We start from the raw sequence: 19995 nt of genomic DNA, 5'->3' as shown, positions 1-19995 counted from the left end.
GAGAACCGAAAATTGGTTGAAAATTGTTGGTGACAAGATGTTGCGTTTTGAAAGTTTTGCTATACTGTAAGGAAATTATTTTGTTGGGATCTGGCAACACTAACACATTTTTCTTGGAAAGAAGATTCTCTGAACAGACACATTATAATACAGATTATATTAAAGAAATAGAGTGATTCAAGTTCAACCCTATAGCAGTGATGTAGTTTTCTGTTCTTTTCAGCTTGTTTTTATTTCTGACCATCACAGCAAAAAAACAGATTATGCCATCATAGCAATGATAAAAGGTTGAGGTGACAAAACGCGAACATCAATACGGGCTTGAGACAAAAACAGCCTCATCAATTTCAAGTTTAGAACTGTTCTGTCACACTGTCACAGCACTTTAGAACATTTTAATATGTATGGTGCAACAATAAAATGTGGAGAAATGATATGCTTATTTGGGATATTGCTATTTTAGGCTAATAGTGATTTCCATTTGTGGTGAATAAACCGTAGCAGAAGATGACAATTAGTATAAATTAAAAAGTTTAAGAAGCACTGCATTAGTCAATTAAAATCTTTATTAAAGGACGTTGTGTGGTTAATTAATGTAAAAAAAAATTATATGTACTGTTATGGACGACGAAGTGGTTTGTTCAGCTAGCAGCAAGCTTACTAAAAATGAAAAAGTTGTCAATGGAAATAATCTTCTGAAGAAAAAATCTCACACATTTACCTCAAGTGTTGGACCTAGTTCAGAGGTGTTGAAGATGCCAGTACCGGATTCATCACCAGTTTCTGATAATTTGATGGTCAACCAGCTTGCAAGACCTCAGTCTGGAGGAGATGTTTTAATGAACGGAATCGACTCCTTTGGTATTCCTACTCCTCGTCATCATCGTCGTAGAAGCTCCCAATCTAATATTTCGATGTACGTATCAATTTCTACTGATTAAAGCCAGTGCTTTAGCTGAGGTTTTCAAATTTTATCTGTTCCTGTCCTGTGTTGGGTACCCTTTTGCAAATTTTAGCAACTATTTGCTTTGGCTTGAAATCAAGTAGAGTAATACTGATAAAACTGGTAAGCTTCTATTTACAAGCTAACTTTTATATTGGTACAATGCAAACTACTGAGCTATTGAGTCTTACTGTGGCTAATGCTGCAAAACTTGTGTAATATAGCCTTTTTCGATGATAGAAGCAACTTATATTAGGTATTCAAAATTTAAAGCTCTGGAGTCAAATCGATTAGATGAATATAGTCAGGGTTGAGTAAAACCCGTTTTTTTTAAAAAAAAGCCCAACCCGCATGTTTTTTTTTAAAAAAACTCAGGTTTTTTGGGTTTTACTGGGTTTTATTTAAAAAAGATGCAAAAAAGGTAGATTCATGCTTATTTCACCTCAAATACTACTTTTTACCAATGAAGTGCTTCTCACTCCCAGTACATGCTGGCATAACTCAATAAAATAAGGCAGTGGCTATTTGACCGGCGCCGGTCTTTGAATCTGAAACACTATTTGACCGGTCATGACGTCACTATACACTCACTTTTTTCTTTTTCTCTTTCAAAGCAAAAGACGAGAAGCGCATATAACTTCTAAATCCAACCATCTCACTCAACTCGTAACGTGGCGCATGCGATACGTCGCCGCCTCCGACTCCAGAGGGACTGAGTTCGATACTACCCGGAAGCGTTCTTTTTTTTTATTTATTTTTTTTAACTAAATTTTGACACGAAGTGCATTTTTTAGTCAGTTTTTAATTATTTTTTATGTCTTTTCAAATGTGAGTAATAAAGTTAGAGTTTTTTTAATTTGCTGGAATTTGAGAATTTTTCTGGGTAATTTTCCGATTGTGGCCGTGCTAACTACTGATACGGTATATACTTAGCCTACATAATTTTTCAATTCAGGCACGATTTAAACTTTTCAAGATTTTGCCACGTCTTCCTGTTCATTAACGTGCTGGGAGGTCTGTATGTATCGATTTTTGTAGTTAGTATCTTTTTCGTCCCGGACGCGTTAATGACGAAAAATAAAATGATTGATTGATGTGACCGTGTTTGCCGAACGAAGCAATACATTTTTGCTCTCAACAAAATGCACTTTGGGTTAAAATTTAGTTAAAAAAAAAGAACGCTTCTGGGTAGTATCGAACTCAGTCCCTCTAGAATAGGAAGCGGCGACGTATCGCATGCGCCACATAACGAGTTGAATAAAATGGTTGGATTCAGAACTTATATGCGCGCTTCTCATCTTTTGCTTTGAAAGAGAAAAAGAAAAAAAGTGACTGGGCAATGACGTAATGACGGTCAAATAGTGTTTCAGATTCAAAGACCGGCGCCGGTCAAATAGCCACTGCCATAAAATAATGCACTAGGGCTGTTTAACGGATGCAACCTAGTTCGTACCATGAACAGTTCGTACCGTCAGTTTGTACCTTGAAAAGATCGAGAAAAAAACAAAAAAAGCCGAAGTCGCTGATCGCAGTTTTCGCAATCGCTTTAAAATTTTCCCCCTGAAAAGATCGAGAGAAAAAATAGCTCAAAACCGAAGTCCGCTGATCGCAGTTTCCGCAAACATTTTTCCGCAGTTTCCGCTAACCCTAACCATAGAGTAATCTATGCTCTAACCCTAACCCTCGCTGATCGCAGTTTCCACAAATTTTTTTCCGCAGTTTCCGTTACCCCTTACCCTAATTCTAATTTCTAACCATAGAGTAATCTATGCTCTAACCCTAACCCTCGCTGATCGCAGTTTCCACAAACATTTTTTCGCAGTTTCCGCTTTTACCCTAACCATAGAGTAATCTTTGCTCTAACCCTCGCTGATCGCAGTTTCCGCAAACATTTTTCCGCAGTTTCCGCTAACCGCAGTTTCCGCTTACCCTAACTCTAACCATAGAGTAATCTATGCTCTAACCCTAACCCTCGCTGATTGCAGTTTCCGCAAACATTTTTTCGCAGTTTCCGCTTACCCTAACTCTAATCATAGAGTAATCTATGCTCTAACCCTAACCCTCGCTGATCGCAGTTTCCACAAACATTTTCCCGCAGTTTTGCAATTTCCGCTAACCACAGTTTCCGCTAACCCTCGAGTTTGTTTCAAATTGTTTGGGGAAACTCCGATCAGCGACTTCGGCTTTGTGCTATTAAACTGCGGTCAGCGACTTCGGCTTTTTTTAATTTTTTCTCTCGATCTTTTCAGGGTACGAACTGACTGTACGAATGGTTCAAGGTACGAACTAGGTTGCACCCCTGTTTAACTATGAGGCCTTCTTGCATAAATGAGTTTTAGTGTAGTGCAAAGTGGCAGTACTTGATTTTTGTGTACAGAAATATCCACTGTGTTTTCAATTTATCCTTGGAAATTTACTTCACAATCACATCCTTAAGTCCTAATTTGAACTTTGTTTTAAGTAGGCTACCTTGTAGTACATTGGTTCATTTTTTCAATTTTCTTATAAAAATTGGACAAATATGATGCTCTGGTTTTTTTTTGGTTTTTTTAAGTGGGGTTTGTAAAAAAAAAAACACCTTGTTTTTTTTTGGGTTAGGTAAAATACCGACAACCCTGTAAATAGTTGATGGCTCTGCTTTACAGTAGCTTTCTAGCTCTGGTTTTTAACATTCTGGGACAATGGCGCTATTTATACCTCTTGATGACAATGTGTAAGATTTTACTGCTTATTTTAAATTCTGAAAACAATCTCTGACATTGTATACAGAAACAAGTGGCCCATCTTGACCCTTAGATGTGTCACTGATCACAAAATAACTTGAACTTAGTGTTAACGTTTAATGGTTTTAAATTGCAAATGTAGATTGTAGAATTTACATGGATAAGTTTGTTGATAATTGTGTTTTTATAAATACAGATGAAATCAGTTAGTATGAGCCTTTTGTAAGATGTTTTGATTTAAACAGCATTTTGTGAAACTAAACTTTGTTTTTGTCGTAGCTTTTGTTGAATTACAAATTACTGTGTTTCTGAATTTTTCATCAATTTTAAATTATTTTCTTTTGACGGTGGTTACCAATTTTATTTGTTTGTGAAACTGCAAAGTTTTTCATTCCCAGAGATATATGAACAGATGTATTCAATTGTGTAAATGTTATTAAACTTTTATACATACACGTCTGTTAAAATGGTGAGCTAACAGTATTTGTGGTAGCCTAACTAAAGGCAATAATGTTTGAACTTCTTTATTTTTTGTTTATCTTTAGTCAAGAGACTCCTGATGTCACAGATTCTGTACCAACAAGGATAGGAAAAACAAAATCTTTGTTTGATACAAGTAGTAAGTACTATTATACTAAAACTAACTGTAAATATTGTATGTTTTATGCAAGTTAGGCTTAGTTGAATTGAGTTAAACTTCCAATTATTGCCTACGACCTACGTATTGTGAATTCTTGTAAAACGCTGTAAATTGTTATGTGTTGTACAATGTATAATACAGTAACTTTTTGTAGAACTGGAGATAAGCTAACATTTTTTCACTTTTCACAGTAGCCTATAGTATGGTGACAAACATTGTGTTTTTTTAGTTACAAGCATCCCAGATGCAGTTTCACTTGCAAGTGAATGCCCATCTGGAAATGGTCATAAAAAGGTAACTAACGCAACTATCAAAATTGGCTCTTTTTCCATTAATTTCCATATCCACAAATGTTGAATCAATACAAAAGGCCAATTTTGCTAGGTTCTGGGAACATTATAACTTTTCAAGAGTACAGTAGTCCCTGCTTAGTGCTTATTAAGCCCACTTCAGGACAAGACGGTTTTTGGCGTATTAAGTGGGGGACTATTCTCTGCCACTCCTGTACATTCAGTGATTCCGGATCGGACCAATTTGGGCTTAATAAGCGGGGACTACTGTACTACGGTATTACATATAATATATACTTGTCAAGTTGTGTAAATAAAAAATTAAAACGGTTTTAAGTTTGGATTAATATGCATTAATCAAGGACAACTGGATTTGAAAAATGTATATACCTGTTTAGTTATCAAAAAACTTTCCATGAAGTAAACAAATTTGTTGTATTTTTTCTGAATAGATAGCATTTTAGATACTAATATTACAAAAATACGTGAGTTCTTGTATGCATTTTGAAAGGTTAGTAAATTTGTATCTTCAATCAGTTTCTAACATTTATTTTATTTCAGAAACATCCTCCTGTATCATGCTGCGCTATTTTCTGTGCGTTATTTAAACCGAAATATTTTTTTTCTCGTTACACAATCTTGGATCTTTCCTTGAACCTAGGTAAGTTATGCAGCTCATACACTATGCAGGCCAGTACTGTGTTCTTTCAATGGCACTGAGTTAGACAAGACATTGTTTGAAATGCCTTTATTGAGTTTATGATAATTTTTATCACACCACCTAGTTGTGTACACATAGTATACTGTACGGTACGGTACTGTTTTAGTTTTATGTTTAAAATTGATATTGTTTTCGAAGACAAATGATAATAACTTTTAATAAGCATTACCATAACGTCGTTGTTGCAAAAGGAAAGAGGTTATTTTGCTGTAAGAGCTTCCTTTCAAATCAGTTTTTTCTTGTTTTGTGTTTCATTCGACAACTCGCACAATTTTTTTGCTGCAAGTTGTTACTGTAACTTTTAGCAAAAGGTTTATTATGTTAGATTAAAAAAATACATTTTTGAAATACTTTTTTGTGTTACACACCTTTTACTTGCTTCATGTTACTCTCAGTTTTTCTTTTCTCTCATAATCCTTTTTTACATTGTTTTTGTTTTGTTTAGTAGAATGTATCAATATAACAACAATGACTAACTGAAGGTTGTAAACAAACAAAGAAGCTTCTTAAATGTTAAATGGGTGTTGGTATGATGTCTGCCATGTTTTTTGTGTGCCTCTTAATGTTTCACGATATGATTATGCCTTTGAAAATGCAGTTGTGTAATGTTGTAGTAAATGCACGTGGTTTCCGTTTGTTGTTGAAACTTCGTGTGAAAGCACGATACAACTTAATCAAAATTCAATCACATATTATGTAACATCGTTTGTGGAAGCATTTTCACAAGCTATATTAGCAAACGTGTCATCTTTGATGAATGAAAAAATCTAATCTATTAAAAAATCACTTTGGCTCATGTTTTTATCTGCGTATATCTGGGTTGCGGTATCGCTCTGATTGATACTTGCATAATATTATTGCATGTGCAGTAAATTAAGTTAGTTAGATATAATAGTTAATATAAGTTTCAAGTTAGTTGCAGTGAGTTAAAATTAAGTTGGGTATCAGGGAGAACACTGATAGCAGCTTGATAGCAGCTCGCTTACAGCAGCTTGAACTTTCAAGAAGGCGTAATTCTACACACCGTCCCTGACAACAAATCAGTCGTTTTTTGTTTGTCTGCAGACGTTAAATCAAGGTAAAAAAAACAAGATCACTAACCGCACGGGTTGGTTTCCGGACAATGTTCGGGTCATCAACTTAAAAATTTAACAACAGATCTATCAGACACCAAAAACCAAAACGGCAATATCATGTGGAAGAAAAATTATCGAAAACATTTTTTGAAAAGTTGCGTTTAAAGGTTCAGATACATGACTGCTGAGTGCTGACTGGGTCCAGCTGCATAAATAAATAAACATGTTCGTTTGGTATTTTAGCATATATTAGTGAATCACGAGAATATATCTCTATGCGTGAATAGAACACAAACAATGCATATATATTTGTATCATTGATATGCAATGCAGTAAATGGAACCAGCAACTCAAGGCTAGCTAAGAAGAACAAAAGTGTTGTAAGACAAATTAGAAATATCATAAAGTGGTACAATATTTCAAACGTGTCCCATCACAAGACCGCGCTGGTTAAAAAAGGCTTTGTCATTATTCGGCTTCTATTATTATCTGCGTCTATTGTTCACAATATAGACATGGCTTAAAAAATACTAAACGAACATTGTCCTCTTTGCAACCACATGATTAAAGCGTGAAGGCTGACGCATGATTTTCATTATTTTTGCCGAGTTGTTGACCACGTGTACACAGGAAACCACGTTTCAATGTACATCCATTGTATCAACACCATTTATTGAATTGATTTCGCCTAATAGCATCTTGTTTGTCATGCAATCATTGATGGAAACGGGTAGATTACGTCAATCTTAAACCCATAATCGACCGTTTACTCCCGGAAATTATGCCTCATTTCTATTAAGATCTGTAACAACTGGTTCAATAACAAACTAATATTTTTGGTTTAAATTTGTCTTGGTACTTATGATATACGTACACATACTTTAATGATATCAATAATGCATCATTAAATATATTACTTTGGAAAGCATCATCAAGTAATACTTGGAATGTTTGTAATCTTGACGCAACCTGTTAATGAATTGTGTCATATGTCATTAAGTAACTGAAATACCGTAGTATTACAAATTTGTATATACTTATTGCACTTATTACTTACTTATTACTTAGTATTACTTTGGAAAGCATCATCAAGTAATACTTGGAATGTTTGTAATCTTGACGCAACCTGTTAATGAATTGTGTCATATGTCATTAAATAACTGAAATAGTATTGCAAATTTGTATATACTTATTGCACTTATTACTTACTTATTACTTAGTATTACTTTGGAAAGCATCATCAAGTAATACTTGGAATGTTTGTAATCTTGACGCAACCTGTTAATGAATTGTGTCATATGTCATTAAGTAACTGAAATAGTATTGCAAATTTGTAAAAAAAAATGTTTTCTATTTTCTTTTGGCTGAATACCATTTTCCCTGTGAAATGTGTGCTACCTTACTGTCGCTCTATGGTGCAATGAAATAGTTTTAGTATTTTCCAAACCTTTGTTATCTTTTTCATCCGTTTGTCGGTCGATTTCGACTCTCGGCTACTCCATAAAACATCCCTCACTGTGGCTCTCGGTCTGATATAAACTCCTTCAACTCGTCCTTGCTCATCTCGTCGTTTTCGGACTGCTTCTTCCTCCGCTAACCAAACTAAATATCAAATCTTCTTTCGTGGTTTGCTTTTCATTATGTGGCCAAACTATGAACGCTTCTGTGGCTTTTTAGTCCGTTTATCCCATTCTTAGGTTGCATACTCAACATAGCCTTGTCACTTTCCTAATCCTTCAATACCTTGTGATACCCAGCCTGATGATTTCGCTATTTTGTTGGTAGAATTGTCGATGATACAAAACGTACCGGTGCTTCAATAGTTTTGTAGCACTCAATTGAACTTTGGTTAATCCAATTTTTGAATGAGGTTCAGCACGACTTTTCAACGTAACCAGACATTGAAACGACAAAAACGGACAGGAGCTAACTGGCAATTTGATTATATGTACTGTATAAAACTTTAAAGAACCCGAAGCGTGCCTGATGAATGTATTATTATCAAATATCAACACAAGCGGCAATAATAATTATTTTCACTCAGTTAGCAAAGTCCATCATTTTGAAATTGATGAAACATAGCAAGCCAAGCAACTAGCAAATCACTCATTTATTGCATTGATTCAACGTCTGATTTTCTGGCTGGGTACATTGTGGGGTTGTTTGATTCCTTTACATTAGTTCATATCACTCTCAGTTACTATTTTCGTTCAGTATTTCTGATTAAAGCGGCATTGATCTACTCTTTCAAGATATTCTGTTAAAGAATTATGCGGTAGTTTTCATGAAAAATGTTTTGTTTTTAATCGAAAAATCGTTCAGGCAGAAAACCATGCCAATTTATGGATAGCTATAATTATGTTGTAAGTTATAGAAAGTTGACTTCAAATTTCGTTATGTTGAATCATAAACAGACAATTGCCGTAACCTTAGTATTATCAACACTGTATCGATTCTTTTCTTGCTAAAAACGAGAAATTTCATAAACCAACGCTGCACTTGTGATGCAAAATTGGTATTAATGCGAAGTTTGCCTGTCTTGCGGTTGCAACCCACATTTTGGATTGTAGTTGATTTTTGAGCCATTTTTGAATAGAGCGTCAGAACTGCTTGGTGATTTCAAAGTGACTGCCAATAAAAAAGAGCTTAGAACCACTGGATTAAAGCAATTCGCCTTATTTTGTTCCAGACGTATATAAGCTTCAGCTGGCTCAGTGCATACGCTGCTTAATTGGCAGTAGCTGCTTCCGTTTATTTTTCTGTTTAATGACTTCACAATGTTAAAAGTCTATGTCATTTCAGGTTCGATCGGCTTGTACGTCTTTGACTTTGTGACGGATTGGCTAAACGCATTTTATTATTACTTCCGCGAAGAAGGAAGTGACAATCTGTTTTATTTTTGGTTAACCGTGATTTTTATTGCCGTTCCCTCTGTAGTCATGCACGTAAGTTTTATAAGCCATTTTCTAATCAAGTATATAACTTTAGTTTAACGTCGAAACTATGTGTTTATTACGTAACATGCTGTTGATCAGAAACCGATGACATGATCTTTCAAGAGCTACATCTTTAGTATTCTGTGAAGTCCCAAAGCTGCATAAATAATTAATGCACCTTAAATACTGTTTCCATGCAACATGGTATCAGTTTCTGTGATCATCTCAACTCGGTTCTGTGTAAGAAACTTGCTTTCCACAAAGCGCACCCTTAATCCATTATTTTGTCAATACCACTTCATTAACTGATTTTGACTACAGTACAGGGTTACTACAAGGTCAGCGTTGTCCTGTAGAGTTGGTTGCATTGGGCAAAGTTAAATATTTAGTAAATCTTTATTTCTAGCTTGTAAATCTGCTTTTTTACACTGATTCAACATATGCAGAAATTAATTCACTGACTGGATGTAAATGTATCCACACTGTATCACCGCTATCTTTGCGGCCAAGTTATGAGAGCTCTAGTACGGTGTTCGAAAGGTCACCGGTTCGACACCGCACAAGAGCACGTTGCTGTGTCTTGGCAGGTCACATAATGACTTGCTTGCTTTCAGTCCACTTAGTTCAAATGATCAACCACAGGCCATAAGCCTGGATGCGATAAAAAAACGTCATTCAACGTTAGTACTTCGCTTTGAGGGAGGGTTGCCATAGTGTTGTATGTACATTGACCTTCATATTTTGTAGCATACGAGTACATTATTTTATGAATGTTACGGCATGCCCTTAGGCAGGACTCTGAAATTATGGGTCTGCTACTATTCGGTGAGTCCGATTCGGTGAGTCCGATTCGGTGAGTCTGATTCGGTGAGTTCCTAACCTCTAACCCCTAACTCCTAACCCCTAACCCTAAAACGGCAATGATAATTAGGCCACGGTACCCAATAATTAAAAAGAAAAATTGAAAAAATCCCCCGTTAAGGGATCGGACTCACCGAATCGGACTCACCGAATCGGGCCATTCCGGAAATTATTTATCAGTTTGTAAGTTCATGCAAAGAAAAACAAAAGGAAATAAAAATCTTTAAGTAACGTGGTTGTAGCTATCTCTTTTGCCTTATGAGTTTTGCGTAAAAACAGTTTTTTATTGTACTGTTGTACGTAATGCGACAATTAACAGAGCTAATCAATGTTGCTTATCATGTCATTTCTTTCCCTTGCTCGTTTATAGGCTCAGAATGGCTATCACATCGTCAGTGTCGGCACCCTTGTGCTACCATTTCATCTAGGAGGTTCTTCATAAATAATTCAAGACATTCATCTCCGCATTTCAAGGCTTTTTAAGTCCATTTTATAACCAATGCAACCACTTTAACGCCGACCTGTTTAATTTCTTCAAAAGCGTTACGGTTGTCGAATGCATGATTATCAAAGAATTGATTTTGAATACTGTAAATACGAAGATAAACGTTAAAGTTTCAATCAGCTTGGTTTATATTTGATCATCCAGATGTCAAGTGTTTTTAAAACCAGTTGCATTCCATCACGAGAAAAAGATTATTGCTATGCTGTAGTGAAATTTATGTGTGACCACTTTCCACTTGCTCTCAGTTAATGCAGCTGTTTTGTTCATTGCCAACAACAACCAGAGAAATCACTGTTAGCAGATGGCCTTCATAAATTCTTTCTCGCCACTGGACGTTTCGATATAATCAAGTCCCAGTTAAGATCGCCTAAAAGGAATTTAGCATTCCATTAAGATAAAGTAGATTAATGGAGATGGTATTTTGTCTCGTAATTGTGTTGCGATTCCATTTGTGAATTTGTAGACTACGTTTTCGCTCATGTAATCGTGCAATGGTCGCAGGCGTTCTCTATTTGGTGGGAGGTGGAAGACAACCAACACATCAGACGAGAGAGGAAGAAAAGAAACTTGAAGTTAAAATCTAACTTTTGTTATCACATTTGCGTCACACTATTCCATGTATTCCAAATTGCTCCCATTTACAGGTAAGCGCAGTTGTTACTACCCACCCACAAACATGTTTATTTTTGCATCGTTTCAACGTCGCTGGACTGTGTCTGGAGATTAACAGAGTGTATTTAATGGTAAGGAGGTCTAAAGAAGACTCCGCAAAAACGCATACGTTAAAAATTTCATCGTCCTTATTTCAACAATAAAACCAACAATTTTTTGATAGAATTAGTTTACAATCGTTTCTTATAAAAGACTATTGTACTGCTAATTTACCATCATTGAATATTGGCGTTTGTACAGCAATATGATCTCTTATCATTATTTATCAAACAATTTCACTGTCCAGTGTTTCGACCTGCAGAACATGTGGATCTCATAGACCCTGATATGAAGACATTACTCTGGTTGCAACAATTGGGAGATGTTGCCTGAATTGCTGCCTCATAAGCAAGAAGAAGAAGATCAAACAATTGATTTTATCATGGTAGCTGCATTTTCACCTTATTGAAATACAAGACGTATAATACTTTCTCATTCGCTTATCGCAGATATCTTCGCACGATTTATTATGGTCTGAAGTCTCGGAAGATGGACGTTGTTGGTGACAAAGTGAAATGGAGATTTTATGACAGCAAGGTATGATTTTCCATTCCTCGTAACAGCTTTATTTTTACACTTACCCAAGCAAACTCCAATAGTTGGAGCGTTCCAACTAACAAAAGCTGCCAAATTCACGTTTGTAAACGCTCCGCTTGATCTCATGAAGTGGTTATTTATCCAGCAGTTGCCGAGCTGAAGCCATTGAAATCTTTAACTAGTTAATTAAACGTTGGCAGCACGGTGAAATAATGTAGCATCGGTCAAGAGTCAACCTTCGAAATTTTCTAACTTAGGCACACAATACAACGTGGTTAGAATCAACCTAAGCTTTGCTAGCAAAACCTGTTTTTGCATTGCTTTCACACTCGTTAAATAAATGTAAAAATACGAACTTTTCTAGATGGGAGATAACTAATTTAACTATTAACCCTGTGTTAAATATTTAATCAAAGAAATTTTACTGAGATGCAGTCTGACGAAGTCTTGGCCTGATTTTAGCATGCTTCAATTCAGCACCGCTTCACGATGTTGGAAAATTACGAATAAGCTTTAAAGAGTTACATTGACAGTATTATATAAGCATTTGACAAAGCTAGCATCTCGAAACCGTGCAACCCATATCAACAATGCTTGCAGGCTAAAGGCGAATTAAGCGATGTTAACTTCATTCGTCTCATGGAGTCCTTTTTGGAATCAGCTCCCCAGTTAGTTTTGCAAATCTTGATCATGATTCGCACTGCCTTAGTTCCAACAATTACAGGTAAGCCCCTGTTTGCTGCTGCTGGATAACTTTTAAGAGGACTGGTTTTGTGTGAATGGTTTTACAATCCTGTATCCACTGATTCCACATTGACCTTATGGATCAATTTTCAGCGATATCCGTATGTGTCTCTTTATTTGGAATGTCAATCTCATTTGTGGCTTATCAGCGGGCATTAAGAAGCACATTGGACGACAAGCAGCAACTGTCCCTCCCAGCGAGCATCGTCTTATTCCTCTATCGTTCTTTCACCAATCTTTCTAGGGTGAGTGTTGCCAATTTTTGGCCTGATCTTCTGTGATATTGTTTCTGTACAACTCCACAACCACAATTGATCTGAAAGAGTAAAATGTTATTTGTTTTTTCTTTAATTTTTTTGTTTTGTTTGCCATAAACACGACTGAATTTAAAGTGTTTAGAATTAGATTAGACATTCCAGCAACGAGAAATTCGTTGCATTTTTGTATCGATAACGATGTTTGTGGCTTAATAACTAAGTATACAGGGTGGTCCACAAAAATGTGACATATTTTGTTTATCTGTCATTTCCATAAAAATTAATTCTACCTCTTGATTTTCAGGTTAGTTATAGAGTACAGCTATAAGTTTTATGTGTAGCAGTATGGAGCCGGGATATCAATTTTCAGTGCCTGAGCGGACAAAAATCATTGAACTTTACTTTTCGACAAAATCTGTAATCTTGACCCAGAGACATTTTTGTCATGACTTTCCTGGAAGGAAAACATCGTCTCGGAATACTATCAAACGCTTGTTGGGGAAGTTCAGAGACACTGGCAGTGTGACTAACAACAATAAGAACCATAGTGGTCCACCTTCCACCGCAAGAACCCCCGAAAAAGTTCACGATGTTCTAACTCGTGTGGAGAAGTCTCCACGGAAATCCACCAGAAGACTTTCTCAGGAAGTGGGGATTTCAAGATCTTCTGTCAATAGAATTATTCATGCTGACTTGCAACTTTTCCCATACAAAATTCAGCTTCTTCAGACTCAAAGTCAAGCCAACAAGGATGAACGATTTGAATTTGGTCAGCAAATCAGTGAACGGATTGAGAACAATCCCGGTCTTTTGGATGTGCTTCTCTTTAGCGACTAGGCCAACTTCCATTTGAGTGGCCATGTGAACAAACAAAATATGAGATTTTGGGCAGAAGCACAGCCTCATGCGCATGTGCAAGCACCCTTGAGTGTAACAAAAGTCACAGTTTGGTGTGCAATAGGATGTAATGGCATTTTTGGTCCCTACTTTTTTGAGGAGGACTACGAGGGATGCCAGGTGACTGTTAACACTGAACGTTACATCAAATTGCTCAGACGACAATTCATTCCTGCAGTAAGGAGGAGAAGGAGGACCGACTTGAATACAGCTGTATTCCAGCAAGACGGTGCCCCACCGCATTGTTCCAATCGTACCCTTGAGTATCTGCATCAGTACTTTCCTGGGATCGATTGATTTCAAGGAGGATCAACAACCCCTGGCCGCCATATTCACCTGATCTTAACCCTCCTGACTACTTCCTCTGGGGATATCTGAAGGATAGAGTCTACCAAGACAATCCTGGTACCATTGACAGACTGAAGGAAAACATTAGAAGAAAAATTAGAAGAATTCCAAGGGACATGTTAGGGAGAGTAATGGACAATTTCAATGTGAGAGTGGCAGCGATGATTCAGCAGCGAGGAGCATGGATCGAACATATTATCAAATATTGAAATAACTCAGAAACCGGTTCGTTTTTTCAAAAGTGCTTTTGAGGGCAAAAACTTATAGCTATGACCCATCTCCGGCTGAAAGGATTTTGAAAAATCTTCAGATTTGTAGAAATTATGAACAAACGAAATGTGTCACATTTTTGTGGACCACCCTGTATTTTGAACATTTGTGTTTTCATCTTGTTTTCTCTTCGAAATCTACAAAAAGTTGGATGATTTCAGGTGGCTAAAGTTTGTCTTTTTGCTTGGAATACCATGTATTCCAACTGTTAGGTTGAAGTCTTACCGTAGTCTTAAAAAGTACGGCTGGTGATTTCTTCATATTTTTTTTGAATTTTTTCCTGCTTAATGATGTCATCTGAATCCATAAAGACAAACTTTTGTGGGTCATAGCAAAAAATATTTCAACATTGATTTGGTAAAAAAAATTACTTTCCGTTAAAATGTGCCACATTGTGTCACGGTATGCATTAAAACTATTACCTTTTAATAAATACTGGCATTGCCACCAAGGTTTTGTATCATATTTTATTTTGTCTAGAGTTTCAATGCTTGAATATTGATTTTAATATTTTTTTACTTCATTTCTATTTCTTAAAACTCGAATCCTTCTAGCGTTGCAGAGGCTTTTTGCATAACACCAACTTCCTGTTTATCAAGTTAGCTACTGCTTTGTTTCATTGTATTTCAATGCACAACCGCAGTCATCCGAAGTTTATTGTAATTTTTGAAGCGTTGTGCATGGTGTTGAGGCGTTGGGTTAATTTAATGAATTATTTATAGCAATTCTGTCAAAACTATTTTACTTATGCAATTGTTGGCAAACTTCTTGTGTGATCATTCGTCGTTCACTTATTCATTGTGACTTGTTCCACATTAACAACATGCCATGACTTGCGTTTTGTTTACCGCCAAAGTTATTTCATTGACATAGAAACGACGCAAACAGTTTAAATGGATGCTTGTCTGTTTGTTTTGTACATCTCTTGAGGCCTGTGATGAAAGCTGTCGTTTTTACAACTCTTGCTTTGTGCGGGCATGCCATACAGTACAGTCATATGTATTATCACATCCTTCTAAAGAATTTTGTATGTAACGCAATAGGCGTGTACAACTGTACATACGTTTTTACATCAACATCACCATCTCCCTTCCTATCACTGATATATCTTTTTCAGGTTCTTGCGCTGGCTTTGCTCCTTAATACGAACGTGTGGGCTTGGATAGGGTTCTTTCTTGTTCATTGGTCCATTATGACGTTTGCTATCGCAGTGCAAAAGACCGAATTTTGTCCCTCAAGACCCAAAGAATACATCTACGACGTTGTTATTGGGTAAGTGGTTGTCATATTGTTGGTTTGTTAATATTTTACTTATTTCCGTTTTTTTGTTTTGCTTCTTCACTTTCCAGAATGGTGATAATATCAATGCAGGGAAATAAATTTGTCTAACATGCTTGTTGCCATTTTGTATTGTTAATTGTTACAATTTTATTCCATTGTCGCCCAGTCGCCATTGATTTTCTGTCTTCTCCACGTACGTTACACGGCTTTCCCAAATAATTAATCGATGACATCTGTCTGCATAATTGATTCCGCAATTCAATTCAGGCCTCATTATCCTTTAAACTTTCCAAACAGGATGACTTTACTAGCTGCCAGATTAGAGTTGGTTCCTCTAAAAAACCCTCGCGGTACTTGTTCCTGGGGTGCTGTCGCGATCTTCATTATTCGTAGCACGAAGGCATCTAACTAATCAGCAGCATACCCAAGACGTTTCACTTTTTCAGTTGCATAGCCGAGTGGTAAGAGACCAAGAACGACACTGGAAAGGTCGCTGTTTCGACATCGCTTAAGAGCATGCCGCTATGTCTTTGGCAAGACACTTTAAAGGCATGCCTTAATAAGGTGGACACCAAAATTGGCTTCCTTGCCTTCCCATCCACTTAATCTAAATTTTCCACCACTGGGTATAAAAATGTAAGAAAAAGGGGGTTGTACGTACAAATGTACCAACAGCCTGAAAGGTTGCTAATCTTTTTGTTTTATCTGGGTGTAACCGTACATATTACAACAACAACAATAAAAAAATTTGGTAATGTCCATGTTCAATGGTTTAATCTTCATTATGTCAATTGCAGGTTTTGCTACAACTTTGCTTATATCAACGTGCATTTCGATTCGAACAACAAATACAGGATGGCTTTCTATTACGGTCTTACATTCCTTACCAATATTGCCATCGCTATCTGCTGGTTTTATTTACGAAGAGGTGGGGGAAGCTTAATAAATGCCCTCTTTGGCTATTCGGACTTCATGTCAGGCTTAACGCAAGAGACTGTTCTTTCCACTGAAGTAGCACTTGCTCTCGTGTTGGTCGTTGTCTGTTGCTTTCTTTTGGGCATGTTTTTCTTTTTGATTTATTACATAGCTTTGCACCCGATGTCTACAGGGACCGTTTGCTGCCCCATCGACACCAGCAATGCCAACAGTTCTTACCTGAACAATCATTTACCCGAAGACACAGGTCGGCCGTCTGCAGAAGTCCTGCACTGTGGAGACAATTACCGGATCAATCGCGGAGCTCCCAGATTTCGGTCCTGGCACAGCGCTAGCTTGCAGTATGCCCCCGGTGATGACAACTCAAGTCAAAAGCGAAAACGACCTGTGTCTGATGTGGTTAAGCCATCACCTTCTATGTTGAACGAAAAATCTCCGCAGAGGTATAGAGACACATCCCCTGTAGACTCAGAGACCAATAACAATATTCAATTCAACAAAGCTACTAAAAATAACATCACTGGATATAACACAATGGCCAGCACCTCTCGCGGCCATGGCTCTCTTACCAAGGAACAACACGCTGTTGCAAAATCAAGCCCAAGTTGCACTATAGTTGATGCATCACCACGAAGAGAAAATGTGAATGCCCTGAAAGAAGCCGAAAGAAAAAGGCTACAAGTGACGCGGCTTATTGAAGAAAAGCAGAAAAGAAAGCAACAGTTAGAACACCAGCAAGCTCTGCTGCGTTTGGATTTAGAAAAAGCACAACAGATGGCGTCATCTTCAGTTAAAAAATCTTCTCAGCAAGACAAAGATTGTCTTCTAGGATTCGAAATACACGATTTCTTTGACCGGAAGCAACGCGCGAGGCATCTTTACGCGAAAAGCCGATCATTTTCAGCTCAAACATTTGTATTATCACAACCAACTAACACAGCCACGCAACATCATTTATCAATGAGGAACACGTCTCTTCTCATCCCTAATGTGGTTGTGGAAAAACCTACAGTGTTAATGGAAATACTGTCGCCAAACACCCCGGCGCCTGCACTAACGAGCAATCAACCTTGTCCCCAGGAGCACAACTTCACGCATCCAGCTGTCCCACTACGTAAAAGACTCTACAGTGCTGAAGAAGAAAAAGAATCAAGTCGGACCCTTGTCGTCCGTAACGGAACGTTTCCGCGCTGTGCAAGGTCAGGGTATCGCCTCTCCCAACAGCCAATCCTACTTCGAAACCCAGCCAACCTCAAACCTATAACTGAAAACAAGCTACTCTCCCACGCGGCTTCAACCAGGGAACATAGTGCGTCCTTGATGGATCTTGCTTTATCTCAACATCGCTCTTCCACGTCAAGAACTGTTCCACGCGCCATGAGCTTCACAATATCGAAAAATGAAGTGGTAGAAAGCATGGAAAGCTCACTGTGACGTTGCGATCACGCCATTAATTCGTCATCAATAATTAAATCGTCGTAACGTCATCAACGGTTGAGTTTTATGAGAGAAGAACTCTAATTCTTCAGTAATCTTAGAAATATTTCGTAGTGTTTCTCTTAGTCTTTGTGTTCTTAGTTATTTTCTCCCATAATTATTGCTACCAGTAGTGTTACATGCCGATGTCTGCCAATTTGTTATTATCGTACCTACTGATGCTAAACGTTTGTGGAAAATTACTTGTGCAATTAGATTTCCGCTTACCAGTTTATTACTAAACAAAGAGATTTTATTAATTGAAGGGGGTGCACAAATTTGTTCACCATCAATATATGTTGTTCACAAAGCACCAAACATTGCAACTCAGCAATTTGGTCGCGCAGCACAACCGTGTTATTGGCACCTCTGGAGTAGTGTGAGATTTCAATGTCTTTGTGTTTAAGTAGCCTACGTCTCTCTTAAGGTGTTTGTTATTGCAGTGAGGTTGAATTTGTTAACACTTTATATTATTTCAAGTCATTTGTGCAGGTAGGATTAAGTTTGCTTACTCACATTACAACTTTAACAAACCTAACTACTGTTCTCGCCAGAGTTGCTATTTGACTTTGTAAAATATAAAAGGGCCTGGTGTAAAGATTCCTGATCCATTCCCTGCTGGAAATTTGGCTGATGGTTTTCACGACAACCGTACAGTTCAACCCTTTCTGTCACACTCGTTTGTTTGTTTAACTTTTGAATCAACATGCCGGAAAGCGGTTCTTCATTTTCATTTTACATCCTTAGAAGCATTCCATTTTATCGATATTTTTGGAAACAAGCAATATTATCCTGTCAAAATGTTACGAGAACGTCGCTTCATTCCGCTTTTCTACACTCATTTTGAGACAAAATCTGTATTTGCCGTTAGGTTATTATTTTTTCTATTTTTACTTTTCTTGTCACATGATTTGTAATATCAATTGAATTGAAGCCAGTCATCGATCCGTACTTTGCCGTGAACAAACTTAACTTTATGTTTTGTAGTGCAGTTATTCACTGTATTGCTGCTTTTCAATCAGTGTGCGTAATACCGTTGATTTCATAGGTAGTTTGGCGCAAGAAGCTTTTCAAACATCATATGACGCTGCTTTCTTTACGCCCTCATGCAACGCCACGTCTGACGCTCTCCGTCAGCGGTACTGTACGTGGTGGCAGTCCTAACAATCACACTCCCAGCTCCGGCGATATCATAAGATATTTGAACAGCTTCTAAACATGTTTTGTGTCATGTGGTTGGTTTTTGTTTTCTTTATCACTGACAAAAGGTACATTGCAAGTTTGCAACACACCATTTCACTATTATTGGACGCCATTCACCACTTCAATTTTCAATGCCTGTGTTTATTTTTCAAAATCTAATTTTTAAACATTATTTTTAAGAATCAACGATGCAGTGGCATCTTTATTTTTTCTTACGGATATAAATCATTGATTTCATACAGAAACTGCGTGTCTTTGTTTTTCTGATCGGGTAGCACACAACACAGTGCAAAGTTCAAGTTGCAGCTGACCAAGGCAGAATACTTCGGAGAAATATGTAGCTGCTCCCTTGTTACAATCTTTTTTAAATTATATTGAAAAAAGCAGATAACCTAATTGTTAGTTCAGTGACATTCTATAAAACACGTCGATTTCATAAACTCAAAATATACTATCAAAACGAATTAACAATAATTGAAAGAATGTTTATATCTTGGCGGCAAAGAGCCCCTCTTCACGGTAAGTGTCAAACCGGTCTTTCCACTCGGCTGGGCAGAGAGACTCGTAACATTTCTTGAACCACTGACAGGGATAAGTGTCTTTGCCTTTCTCTGTCATCACCTTCTCACAACGATGGAAG

General features: G+C 37.1%; 1 protein-coding gene across 1 annotated transcript; it reads left to right on the top strand.

The window, feature by feature from the left end:
• Nucleotides 1-577: 577 nt before the first annotated feature.
• Nucleotides 578-19715, top strand: LOC145764900 (uncharacterized). The gene is made up of 11 exons (XM_082576595.1): nucleotides 578-916; nucleotides 4212-4285; nucleotides 4536-4600; nucleotides 5158-5257; nucleotides 9196-9338; nucleotides 11197-11339; nucleotides 11856-11943; nucleotides 12544-12667; nucleotides 12781-12932; nucleotides 15577-15731; nucleotides 16538-19715. The coding sequence occupies exons 1-11, from the start codon at nucleotides 621-623 to the stop codon at nucleotides 18108-18110; spliced, it is 2913 nt and encodes a 970-aa protein (XP_082432721.1). The 5' UTR covers nucleotides 578-620; the 3' UTR covers nucleotides 18111-19715.
• The last annotated feature ends 280 nt before the right edge of the window (nucleotides 19716-19995 follow it).

This window comes from Aplidium turbinatum, chromosome 2 (genome assembly GCF_918807975.1).
Source record: "Aplidium turbinatum chromosome 2, kaAplTurb1.1, whole genome shotgun sequence".
NCBI classification, from domain to species: Eukaryota; Metazoa; Chordata; class Ascidiacea; order Aplousobranchia; family Polyclinidae; genus Aplidium; species Aplidium turbinatum.
This window is presented reverse-complemented; position numbering and strand designations above follow the sequence as displayed.

What these genes read in the sequence shown, in the direction of transcription:
- LOC145764900 (XM_082576595.1), top strand. Translation starts at nt 621, where the DNA reads ATGGACGACGAAGTGGTTTGTTCAGCTAGCAGCAAGCTTACTAAAAAT. An exon ending in TCCCAATCTAATATTTCGAT is followed by an intron (nt 917 to 4,211) that starts GTACGTATCAAT and finishes GTTTATCTTTAG; the next exon opens with TCAAGAGACTCCTGATGTCA. An exon ending in CTTTCACCAATCTTTCTAGG is followed by an intron (nt 12,933 to 15,576) that starts GTGAGTGTTGCC and finishes TATCTTTTTCAG; the next exon opens with GTTCTTGCGCTGGCTTTGCT.